The sequence below is a fragment of the Pelobates fuscus genome, chromosome 7 (assembly GCF_036172605.1).
Source record: "Pelobates fuscus isolate aPelFus1 chromosome 7, aPelFus1.pri, whole genome shotgun sequence".
Classification (NCBI taxonomy): Eukaryota; Metazoa; Chordata; class Amphibia; order Anura; family Pelobatidae; genus Pelobates; species Pelobates fuscus.
This window is the reverse complement of record NC_086323.1, coordinates 79,759,144-79,772,155: the sequence shown is the minus strand read 5'-3', so window position 1 is coordinate 79,772,155 and position 13,012 is coordinate 79,759,144. Positions and strand designations below refer to the sequence as shown.

The 13,012-nt window shown below is 38.1% G+C and overlaps 1 protein-coding gene across 1 annotated transcript in view; it reads left to right on the top strand.

The window, feature by feature from the left end:
• The first annotated feature begins 393 nt into the window (after positions 1 to 393).
• STXBP3 (syntaxin binding protein 3) overlaps positions 394 to 13,012 on the top strand; it is a 59,714-nt gene continuing 47,095 nt past the window's right edge. Inside the window, exons 1-8 of the mRNA XM_063426110.1 lie at positions 394 to 489; positions 5,401 to 5,450; positions 7,172 to 7,253; positions 8,857 to 8,933; positions 9,742 to 9,817; positions 10,327 to 10,427; positions 11,990 to 12,138; positions 12,445 to 12,535. Of these exons, the coding sequence (XP_063282180.1) occupies positions 444 to 489; positions 5,401 to 5,450; positions 7,172 to 7,253; positions 8,857 to 8,933; positions 9,742 to 9,817; positions 10,327 to 10,427; positions 11,990 to 12,138; positions 12,445 to 12,535 (672 nt within the window). The 5' untranslated portion in view covers positions 394 to 443. The remainder of the gene's footprint in view (positions 490 to 5,400; positions 5,451 to 7,171; positions 7,254 to 8,856; positions 8,934 to 9,741; positions 9,818 to 10,326; positions 10,428 to 11,989; positions 12,139 to 12,444; positions 12,536 to 13,012) is intronic.

Genomic DNA, 13,012 nt, shown 5'->3' with positions numbered 1-13,012 from the left:
AACAAAAAAAAAAAATGGCTTTTATTTATAAAATAACATTGTACAGCGCTACGGAATCTGATGGTGGTATATAAATTATACAATAATAAAATAATAATTAAAAAAAATTATATATCTCTGAATGCCAAGGTGTAAATCACAATAATGTGCCTTGGGCTTTTTAAGCCGGATACAGAAAAAACAACCCCCCCCCCCCCCCCCCCCCCCAAAAAAAAAAACGAGTGGAGAATAATGTTATTTATATAATCTTTTATAATTAAAAATATACAATAAGAATAGGCTGAAATCTCCGCAGAGCGCACACACACTGTTTACACGCGTGCTCCGCCTCTTTTGTTTAGAGCTCTCCAGTGACGTAGCACCACCGAGCCCACGGGGAGGGGGCGGGTCTCAGAGACAAGCGGACAGGCTTTGGCAGGTGACGTCAGAGCGCTGGTCTCGACATGGCGGCGTCCCAGGACAGTGGCTTGAAAAATGTGGTTTGGCAGAGTAAGTGTGACCTCACCGGGCTGTTATGCTGGCAGAGCGCTCTCGGGTTACAGTGTCTCTGTATTGTGCTGCTTGCTATGGGAGTAGTGGGGCCCTTCATAGACCAATTCCAAACTTCCTGCCACTACTATAGCTGCTGCACCTCCATGTCCCTCTGTGTAACCTCTCCTGAGTACACACTGCATCCTTACATGTATTGCCAGCCTCAGCTGGGGCTTGGGACAGGCACACACCCTGTACCCATATACCCACATACCCATTGCAGGGTGATTTCTGAAAGGAGTATTGCAAGGCTTGACACAGTTAGCAGGCAGCCTGTATACTATGTGTCAGTCATGTTACACAACTTATTCTAAAGTTTTACAACAAACTCTTTGGATGCAGCCCTTCACAGAGTACTAAAAACAAAACAAAACAAAGGTCAACATAGTATACACATAAAGTCTGCCACAATAACCATGTCCACTGTTGTGTGTTTTGTTTAGCTTCAGCCATCATAAACGCTTTTTTTTTTCTTTTTTTTTTTTTTTTTTTCTTTCAACAGTCTAACAAAAAGCATAATTTTATCAGTGTTTGCAAAACAGACACGATAGGAAAGAATGTGTAATCACTGGCAGTTCTGTTTTAGATCAGTGACAGTAATAATGATTTGGAAGCTGTAAGTTTTTTTTTTTTTTTTTTTTTTACAAGTTGCAGTCCAAAATAATCGAGGGTGTGTTTAGTTTACGTAAAGGAATGTGTTGGATGTTAAGGATAAGAATGCAAACTGTAAACCTTAAACTTTTTTTTTTCTTCATTATTATTACTAATACTAAAAGCTTGGTGGGGGGGAGAGAGAGAATCACCTTGCAAGTATGCAAAATGATTAAAGTGATCTCTTGTCTGCAGTCTTTGCAAGACCTCCCTTTTTTCCCCAGCAAAGAGTTTTTGTGGCTGTCCAAACACAACTTACAATGCAGCTAGCTGTATGTTTGCAAAGCTCTTGCTCTTGGCAGTTGCCTGGATTTTGAGTTTAGCTCCACTGTGCTAAACAACCAGGAAGTAACATGACTGTCTTACTCACAAGTTTACCTTATAATTTTGACAATTTCTATTGAAATCTGCACTTTTTGTAAAATGAGAAACCCTCTTCACAAATAAGGGCAAGCTAAAGTGGTTTAGGGGTCCGAAGTGTCCCTTTAACACTGAATGAAGGGTCATTACCAGTGCACTCCAGTTATTGTACCTTGTTCAATGAGATTTTCTTTCACACACTGCACATATAAGTATGTATTCTTATTACACTAATGTCTGCGTGTCCTGTGTGGTAATGTGTGTATGGAGCATTGCACAGACTGTGTTAGACCTAGAGCAGTAACCAAAAAAAATCTAAATACATAATTAGTCCAGACATCAAAATATTTTCTTTCCATCTCCTGTGTAGTTTTGTCCATCAAACAAATGAACTGTGATATCTTACACTGGATGTTACCTTTAATCTCAGGATGCAACCTGTGATTTGATATTGATGATAACTGATAAATTATATCCAGGTAGTTACTAGGAAGGAGACCTTCTCAAATTCTTTAAACAGAGCATGTTTACACCATTACTAGGGACACTAAAAATAGTTAATTAGGTCAAGCGTTCAAAAAAAATGAAAATTTGTTCCATACTGATATTTACTTTCTCCAGATGTAGGCCATGGCAGCACTACAGATGGGTATCGCTCCTCTTACTCCTAAATTAGACAGGAAAACCTACTATTTGAACTATAAAATAGACTCCATCCCCTACATCTTCAGTCTCTGTCACAAGTGACAAACAAGAAAACAAAGTAAGGGTGGGAGTGTATTGCTGTCATGGCCAGGGCCATATTAAGAGCCCAGTGGGCTCAATTATGATGGGTCTAATTACAGAATCTTATCGACTAAAACAGTCATACCTCCCAATCGTCATGTATCTGGCGGAAGTGGTGCTGAAGGGAAATTCATAGGGTGCAGCTATGAGAAAACACACACTCTATGCTAAACTCTCTCTAATTTATGCTTTCATCTATTAAGTAAATCCATACCCCTAACAGCAATGTCCAGTGAAGCAGGACGTGGTAAAAGGGTGGGCCACTGACGCAAATCATGTAATCAGAATTGCCGAAAGAGGCGAACAAGCCTTAAAAAGTGGGCGTGTCTGCCTAAAGAATTAGGCCAGCCTGGCATGAATGCATGTCAGGCTGCCTGCCAATCATGCAGGCTGGCCAACTAAGGGCATACTATGGAGACAGCACCCTGAGCTTGGCATAAATGTGTCTAACGATGAGTTCGCTCCACGCTTTCTAAGGACTGTCCCCTAGCACTCGCTGGTCCATTCCTCTCCTAACCTCCTTACTAGCAGGCAGAAGCTCCTGGTATATAGTCTTGGACAGAGAACAGTTGCATGTAGTGAGTGTAGAAGAAAAGGAACATGTCACAGTGCTAGAGAGACTGAAGCAGCAAGATCATTTGCATTGTGCACAAAGTCAGCTTTACCTTAACTAATTTCATTGTCAGCCAGTCCGCACAAGTTTTGTTCCCATACATCCCTCTAAAGTTTCCATGCTTAAGCAAGAGTATGTGAAGGATAGTTAGGGTTGCCACCTTTCTTGGAAAAAAAAATACTGGCCTAATTTGCATAATTAATTATGTATGCGTGTAAATCACAAGGAGTGACCTAAGAGAAAATTCTGTAAAATCACCAAAAAACTACTCCATTTATTCTGCTGAATAAAAGATGGATTGTTACCAGTGTCTCCCAGTGTCTTAGTGTTCCCTAGTCTTCCAGTGTCCTCATGTCTCCCAGTATACCCTAGTGTCTGTATCCCCTATGTATCAGTGTTTCAGTGCCCCCTCACGTCCCCATGTCTGTGTCTTCTATGTATCACAATGTCTCAGTGTCCCATGTCTCCCAGTGTCCCCTCATGTCCCCATGTTGCCCAGTGTCACTTGGACACTAGGGGACACTTAAGAGACATTGGGACACTGAGACACTAAGGACCCTAAGAGACTTGGGGACACAGATGCTAAGGACACAGTGTCCCCATGTCTCCCAGTGTCCCCAAGTGCCTAGTGTCTCACAGCGTCCCCTAGTGTTTCAGTGTCCCCTGATCTTCCAGTGTCCCCAGCTCTCTGTGTCTTCAAGTGTCTATGTTCCCAGGTCACCCAGTGTCCCCTAGTGTCTCCCAGTGTCCCCATGTCTCCCTGCAGTCTTTACCCCATCCCTCACTTCCCTGAGCTGTAGTCTGTCTATGCTGTCTGGCCTCTCTGTGCTGTGTAGCTGCTCCCCCACGGATCAGTGTGTAGAGAGAGGCAGGGATATGCTGTAACTTCCTATCCCTGCCTCTCTCCACACACAGTGACCCCTACTGGCCGGCGCAGGTATTGCAGAGTAATCTCTGTTTATACATAGAAATATACCGGCATTTGTATTGCCGGTTTTACTGCAATACTGGCACTGACCAGGCATCCTCAAATACCATAAAATACCAGCCAGGTGGCAACCCTTAGAGTAATGTGTTAAAAAAAAAAAAATTCCCTGGGCCTGGAGCTGCAGCTCCATCAGCCCCTATGTTAATCCGGCCCTGGTCATGGCCTATATCTGGGAGTCAAGTAAGAGTTATCATCTCCCATCTCCAAGGTTGTATCCAGGATAGTTGACATTCTTGAGAAAGCCTCCCAAAAGAAGCCGTAGTATGGTAGGTGTACCCATATAAGGGAATTATCACCACTAGGGGTCTGGTACATCCAACTGCTACCTGTAGGATTACTGCAGCATAACTCCTTAGTCACTAAGGGGAGAATCTAGTGGGTCGTCCTTGGTGAGTCTCTGTGTCCTGAGGCTTCCATAGGAGAGAGACTGAACTCCCCATGGGCTATGGGTACCACAGACTCAAGTAAGCCACCAAAGACAAATCGGAGGTGCAAAATATCCTGTGTTACAAGTGATGTGGACAGGAAAAAAGACTGAGGATTTAGGGGATGAAGTCTCTTTTGTTTAATTAGATGTTCCTGTCCAATTTAGTAAGTGGGCGTAGCAATATCTACCCGGAGTACTGCCATGGATATATCTGTGACACAGTTTTATCCCACCATGGGCAGGGTAGTTACTCTCTATAGACTTCTTTTTTTTTACAGATATCCAAGACATTTATTTACACAATTATTTTTATTTTGTGTGAAGAATGAGGTAAGGGCAATGCTCTTGCTACTTAGGGAAATATTGGTGAAAGCAGCATAGAGTGAGGTGAAGTGATGGATCCAGCATCTCATGTTTCTTTACAATTGAGCAGATAAACCCCCAATAAAAATATAAATGCGTGTCTTACTAAATTTGTTCTAAAATTTTTTGAATATATATAAAACAGCTTGCTGTCAAATCACAGGATTCCCATTGCAGCCCAGTGAGAAGTCTTTGCAAGACAGGTGCTCTGATTGACAGCCAGAGGGGTGTAACAAGGTTCATTTATAAAAGTGCAACTTTCTGTTGAAATTAGCACTTTTTGTAAAATGAAAAAAGTGGACACACTTCATACATAGAGCTCTTCGGTAAGCAAAAGTGCTTTGGGTGTTTGGAGTATCCCTTATAATCAGTGCCACACTTCAGACTTCAGCTTAGATTATGAATATTTGCAAATTGTATTATTCTTAACTATTGTTTCAGTTTTTAGGTTGATTTCTATTCTGAGTGCCTGCAGTGGTACTTGTGTCGTGTAATTGGCTGAAATTCACTATAAACATGGGTCTGTATTATTCGTTATGTTAAACTGAAAATTATAGGTGTATATTGTAAGACATAAATGCCCTCCAGACCATAGCTATGCAAATTGTTCATCGGTCAGGTCCTGACTTCAATTATGCCTTGATATGATATTAAGCAAAGTTCTTATTTGTATATTTGTAGGGATCAAAACTGAAATCCTGGGTGACTGCAGGAAACCAGATGAATGGAAGGTAAAATATAGAAATCATTTTTGCTTTCTATGACTATAAACAAACATGCAAGTAACATTAACACTGGAATGCTATTAAGGCTCGTTCAGACTGGCTTCATAATAGCCAATTATTCTGTAAAGAACAGTTTGGACAAGTTTAAGAAAGTTGCCAGGGTAACATAAACGTGTTTGATTAAGTGTGACTTCGATAGGATAATGCAGGTGTGATGTTTAATGTTTCAACTTTGAATTGTAATGGAATCCAGGAAGTCACCATGCTTCCTGGAAAGCCACAGAAGCAGTTTCAAAAGCATTTCACCTTAAAGAGGAACTTTTTATGGTTAAATGTTGTGTGCATGTTCTTATAGTTTTTCTTTTCATCTGCTTCACTTTTTGTATAGCCTCATAAAAACATTTGATGCAAACCACTTTTTTGGGAGGGGGGTGTAGATGCAGTACAACGGTATGCTTGTTTAATAAATTGCTTGTGTGTATGTATGTGTGTGTGTGTGTGTGTGTGTGTGTGTGTGTATGTATATACCGTATATATATATATAATATTATTTCAGCATTAACTGCTTGCTTGTTGCTGTCATGGAATTTTTTAATATGGATCAATAGTTAGTACCACGCTAAAGCCTTACAATAGTGAATTTGTATCAAAAGCTGTGTCTTCGGAGAAGTCATGCAAACAGATCCAAATGAAAATCTATCTACTGCTGTCTTTTCTTATATCTTTTTGCATGACATTCTAGTTGGGTTATGGAAACACAATCTGTTAAAACTGCTCTGTCTTAAGTGCTTTAGGACATATAGATACTGTATATATGTGTCATAGAAGCCAAGATACAGACAGAAACACTCAGTTTTATAGGAAAAGACACATGCAAAATAATGATGTATTGCAGTTTTCTGTAATCCCTTTATAATTGGGCTAACAGAAATTTGTAGTGACGTGCATCCGGGAGTTCCTCACTTTATCAATTCTAAAGCATTTATGATCACGGTGATACAAGCCTTGACTTGAATCACTGTGGTCAAAATATTTTAGACTTATAGGTTGGAGGAACTCCCTAAAGCTTGCCACTACACATCTGTCCAATGTAAACTGCAATACTTCATTATTTTGCATCTACGTTACTGAATTAATACAGCACTTCAAATATCAAGACTACTATGGAGGAAAAGATAAACAAAGACAAAAGTGTTAGGGACTGACATGGCTATTCACTAATGTGAGAATTTTTCGCAATTAAAAGTCAAATGTAAGGCCAAAATAGCTAAACTGAAAATGTCTCCAAGTCTGCAATGCTTCCATTTCAGTGACTACTTTAAGCTTTCAATTTGAAAGTCGATTTGAATTCCTGGCAGTTCTCACTTTAGTGTACAAGCTTGTGAGAGAAGGACAGAGACAAACAGAATGTTTAGGAGCCACTTCAGCTGCTCATCATAGCTCAACTGGTCAGTGGCCCTATTACTTATAGGTTGCACTTTGTGATGGAATACATAAAAGCAGACCTGTCACATGTTCGGGTCTTTTTTATTTATTTATTTTTATTACAAATTCTACTTGGTTTCATCTCTGTTGGATAATGGTGACAAAAAGGGGGAACAGTCAACCCATGTAAAATTCTCTCCTTAAAATAACTGCTATCTTCTTTCACTCACCTGGCTGGAAATTTAAAGTCCTCCTGATTTGAAACGTCCTACGTAACGTTTTTGTTTGTTTTTTTCTTCCAGATTCTTATATTGGACTTTTTTACAACAAAGTTGTTAACATCATGTTGCAAAATGACAGATTTATTGGGAGAGGGTATTACAGGTAAATATGCCTGTTTTTGTGGTATCCTCTGTTTTTATTTCTCTTTTTGCTGCCAATCACTCTATCTTGCTCCTTTTAAATGGACTTTATCCTAGAGACTTACTCTACTTTTGCATTTTAAGAAAATCTTAAAGTTCTCCCCATGTTTTTAATTCAGCTGCAAGTAGACCCTCCCACACTGCTTAGATATGCTCTAGTGGTGCATTGGGTTATTTGACTAAAAGTTACATTTGTTGGGGGAGAAATTGCAGATTTCTTTAAAAAAATATATATTTTTTGAAAATTATTTTTAGCATTGTGTAGCTAATGGATTAAATTTTTTTTTTAAATGTTTACCTTCATGGTCCGTGCAGATGCACCTTTTATTAGGTGCAGGAAGACCTTTCCCCTTATGCGTAGCTAGGAGGGGTAAACTTTGGGGGCTGAAGATGTGAGGATCTTTAGCACCGGATCTCTACAAGCAGTGAAGGGGGTAGGAGAATATCAGTGTTTTTTTATTAACCTAGAGATAACCTAGAGGAGGAGATGACATAACCCCACCACTCTGTTATTATAGGGGTTATTACGTTTTGCTTTTGGCTCTAGTCCCAGGTGTTTATAGGACCTAGCAATGCTGCTGTCCCTTTAACCTAGCACACACAATCCAGTGAGGGGTAGGCATAGACCAATAATAGGTTCCATCAATTCTTAGAGCTGATATTCGCTATTTTTCTGAATGCGGTATCAGCTTTACAGTTTACCGATATTACTGATAACTTACCTCTCACTGCATGCTGTCCTCACATCACTCCTCTGTTTGAGTCCCTGTATGTGGAGATTAGCTAAAGGCAGAGAGATGAGACGGTGAATAATCTACTGGGTTGGCAGAGTGATAGGAGTGCAAATTCTGCCTGCAATTACACTTCTATCAGTAACAGCACTGTACATGCTGTTATCTTACTGACCCCAGCATGCATTGATTCCATGAGAGTAATAGGAGTAGGATTACTTTCAGTATGTTCAAGTAATGCCAGATTTCTGTAGAAATTATGTTGCTTTTTCCAGACTTTAAGTGTACAAAATGTTGGCACTGGTTAGCAGCAAATCGGCATGAAAGGCAACCAATAATCTGTATTGGCATCAGAAAAAACTACCGTACATAGGTCGATCCCTCGTCAGGATCATCTCATTCTCGTAAACGAGGTGTGTTCTTATGCCATAAACTCTGACACAGCATGGGTTTATGGGATAAGTAGTTTTTTCCCCAAGAGCAGTTCCATTAATCACTTCTCTGAACACTGATAGCAGCCAAGCTATACCTTAATGACAATTTAGTGAACTGGGCTGTGTGCTGTGAATGGCACAGGTTGGTCTAAACTGATATTGGGGAGAAGAACTTAGCATTCTGGATCGCTGATGACCACCCTGAGAGGCTGACTTAAAGCTGCAGCCAAGCATCACTGCAGAGCTGAGAGTGGACACAATTAGCATTGCAAATATATAAAGTGTTAATGGGAGCTGTTTAATTTGCATGAAAGTACAATGCTGTTTCATTTTCATGTTTGGCAGTATTGTTCTGATTATTGAAAGTTGTGTTAATATTATGTCTGACCTGTCTTTCTAGTTGTTGAAGATCTTTATAAAAAAAGACAACCAGTAGTGGAAATGAAAGCCATATACTTTATAACTCCTACCGAAAAGGTGTGTATTATATCATCTGAGACATGGCTTGATGTAAAATGTGTGGAAACCAAGTGGAAACACGCTCGTCGCCATTAATCACCATTAAAAGATTGATCTAACATTGGTTTTCATAATTCTCTGCATGCTGTGTATCCAAATGAAATGTAATTAATGTCCCCTCTCTTTCCTGTGATATTCACTGGGATCAATATTCAACTCAGTAGCTGAGGGTTAATGCACTGTTCTCTATGCCCATTTCTCCTGAATAGCCAGCTTTAGTCATTAACAGTCTAAGATGAGTCTGGGAGATCAGAATAGTTACAGCAACACTATAGGCACCCTGATCACTTCATCTCATTGAAGTGGTCTGGGTGCAGTGTCCCCGTCCCCTTAACCCTGCAGCTGAAAACATTGCAGTTTTAGAGCAGCTGCAATTTTTTTTATTGCAGGGTTAAGACTGCCTCTATTGGTTTCAATGAGATGAAGCAGTTATAGTGTCTAAAGTGTTCCTTTTATGAATTGGTTTTGGTCTATATATATATATATATATATATATATATATATATTATGCCCCTGCAGTGACACTGCTCCATTCTCTGCCATTAAGGCATTATGTTATACTTTGTTTAATGCAGCCCCATCCACAACTCCCTGCACCTCTCTGCATGTAACTAACAGTTTCTGAACTGTACAGAGACCTGTTTGCATGTACATTACTTGTCATTTGTGCTTGAAACAGGCTTATTATTTTCTTGTTGCTGATTTGTATTTAACTTGAAATCAAGAGAAAAGACCTTAACGTTTTTAACGCCATTTCTGTTTTTAGTCTATAGATTGTTTGGTGAATGACTTCAAGAATAAACCTTCCAAATATAAAGCTGCTTACATTTACTTTAGTGATGGTAAGGAAATTGAGCACAAATATTTTACAAATACTTTTAGATTTCTATTTCATTGTTTAAGAAAGTTAACTACTAAGTGAAAACAATAACCGTGTATGTTGATTTTTGTGCCATATTTCATTTGTAAAGTTGTAAGAAGGATTCCAATACAAAAGTGGTGGTGGGGACGACTCTGCCCAAAAAGACATTGTTGTTACCAAATGATTCACTTTTGGTATTTAACACATAATATTGCAGTTCAAGATTGTTGGAGAACAATTGTTAATATTTACACCAACACAGCTGAACAAAGTAAATAAAGTACCAGGTAAAAGGGAGGTAAATCACTATTCCAACTTTGATGTTGGCCAGGGATTTTATTTGTGATGGGCGGCCATTTGATCTTGTCTCAGCATTAAAAGATCTAGTGCAATTCTTAACTGGGGTCTTCCCATCCTACAATAGATGTATTCTTAACGTGGGGTTGTTTGTTCTTTTTAACCTCCTTTTGTTGTTGTTTTATTTTCCAGTTTGTCCAGACAGCCTGTTTGCCAAGCTAAAAACATGCCAGCCCAAATCAATTAAAAGATGCAAGGAGATTAATATTTCTTTTTTTCCAAAGGAATCCCAGGTAATTAATGAGCGTTTCAGTTACCATTGTGCAGGATAACATAATCATTGTTTTTTTTTTTTGTTTTTTTTTTTTAAGATTTAGAACAAAGTACTTTATATTGCTTGGAGATTCCTCTTTCAAAAGTACTAAAACATTTAAATAGCAATTTGGAGAAATGAAACTCGTACTTTCCCTGTTTATAGTGTAATATTGTAACAATGAACAATTCACTGACACAATATCTCCATGCACTACAATAGTAGACTGTCTCGGCACACAATGGAAAGCTTATGAATCCCATTTCAGCAGGATCTTTCATTAATGTATGGAACAGAACTGGAATTACTTTTACACTAGAACATAGAGTATCTAACATAGAAGGTAAAAAGTGTATGTGTGTTAGTTATGCCCCTGCAGTCACACTGCTCCATTCTCTGCCATTAAGGCATTATGTTATACTTTGTTTAATGCATCTGTGTTTAACAATGTATTGAGATATATATATATGACATATGTCAATACATTGTTAAACACAGATCTGCACAACAGTCAAGCAGAAATCTCACATTTGCAGTGATGTTACTACTGAGTGAATCACTGGCTTTGCATCTCTTCTTGAGTTGTGTGTCAAAGCTGTTGTATACAGCAAACATAAACTCCAAGGAATCCATGTTTAAAATGGAATAATGAGGCAGAAAGTAAAATGGAATAATGAGGCGATTAGAAATTCTCCACTCTGAGTATGTGCCATGTCATCCAGTAGCAAATACATTTTAACGCCAGGCTAGTAGGATATGAATTAAAATCGTTCGAATATAGATAGTTTCTCTGCTGTTTTCCACAAAGTGCTGGATATATATTACAAACCTATTTTATGTGCCTTACAAACTGAGAGTTCAGTGTTCTTTAACTTTAAGCACACATGATGGTAAGATGCTTCTTTGTGTAATACAATTATCATAATTAATAGCAATCTTTAAGTGTTAGTTTCTATGTTTTGCAGTAATGTAGACTGCACTTGAAGTTAAAGGTATATAGAGTTAATTATATACTATAAAGTGGACACTTCAAGAACAATGATCACTTTTGCTTCTTGTATAGGTTGTTGTGTAAGCTTCCCTCCCCTGATTTATTATTTTATTTTAAACTTTAGAGTTTTAGTTAATTAGTTCCAATTGCATATGTGGCTAAAACCCCTGTCTTGGAATGACTCTGTAATGGAATCCAACAGATGACAAAATGTCAAGCATCATTACCTACAGGCATGGGAAAGGGGTGAAACAGACAAGAGTCACAATTTTCATCTACTTATTTAATGAGTTTTTTGTTTTTGTTTTGCATGGATCAGTTGTAAAAGTTATAGCCTTGAGATATGTTTCTGCCGCGTTCCATTTTATAGATCTGCATATAATATATTTGCATATTGTGCCCTGGCTGCAGACAAGAGGAAATCAAACTAAAGTTGTTTCGGTGCTTAGAGTGTTTCTTTAATTACAGTGTGTCTTACATTGTATTATTGTTTTGTTAGAATTTTGCATATAGTTGCAATGTTATTTACCAGCTTTACATGCTCCATTTAGGTGTTCCTACTAAATATCCCTGATGCCTTTTACCTGTTGTACTCTCCGCATAAAGAAGATGACAAAGAATCAGTCCTGGAATCTATGGCACAGCAAATTGTGACCTTGTGTGCAACACTAGATGAAAACCCTGGAGTGCGTTATAAAAAGTCAGTTTTCTGTAACCAACAGAGTCTTGACCTCACTGTCTTACATCGTCTTAAACTTGCTATAGTGATTTGAAATGTTTTATTCTCTACCATTCATGCTTATGTATTTTTATCAGTTGTAGAGGAATTGCAGGAAACACAAGTAAAACAAATTCATATATTCATATTCATATTTAAGAGTATTATATTCATATTTAAGAGTAAAAGAGTAAAAATGTCTTCATTAATTTAAAAAGGCTGTAAATTGAATCAGCAGCTTAAAGTGAAGGTTATCGATTGGATCAGAATTTTACTTTTTCGTTGCAGAGATTCACTGGATAATGCAGAGAACTTGGCAAATTTGGTTGAAGAAAAACTTGTTTGGTATTACAGAATGGATGAAAAGGACCAGTTTAAGGTAATAATGAATATATCATATATATATATATATATATATATGTGTGTGTGTGTGTGTGTATATGTTTAAATATGTATGAAAAATAACATTTTATTGAAGGTTGGGCACCTAAGCTGTTTACAATACATTTGGTTTTGTCACTACTGTTTTCTAGTTAACTAAAGTAAGATCCAAATAGCAGGTTAAAATCAAACCTTGTCTGAACCTGTTCATGATTATATACTATGTACACATAGGTTTAAATGGTGTCAGTAAAAGATAATTAAGCCTAAAACTGTAGTTTTAAATCTTTCAAGACAAACCATGTCTGCTTGTTTCCTTCACAAATCTTATGCTTTCTAATGCCTCGTTTTTTTTCACTCATGGGTCTATTCAATAATGCCCCATAACAAATGGGGCAAAACCAGCCGATTGCATGTAGGTCTATTCGGACTGCAAAATCCAGACTTTAAAATACAAAGCAGGCAAATATTACTT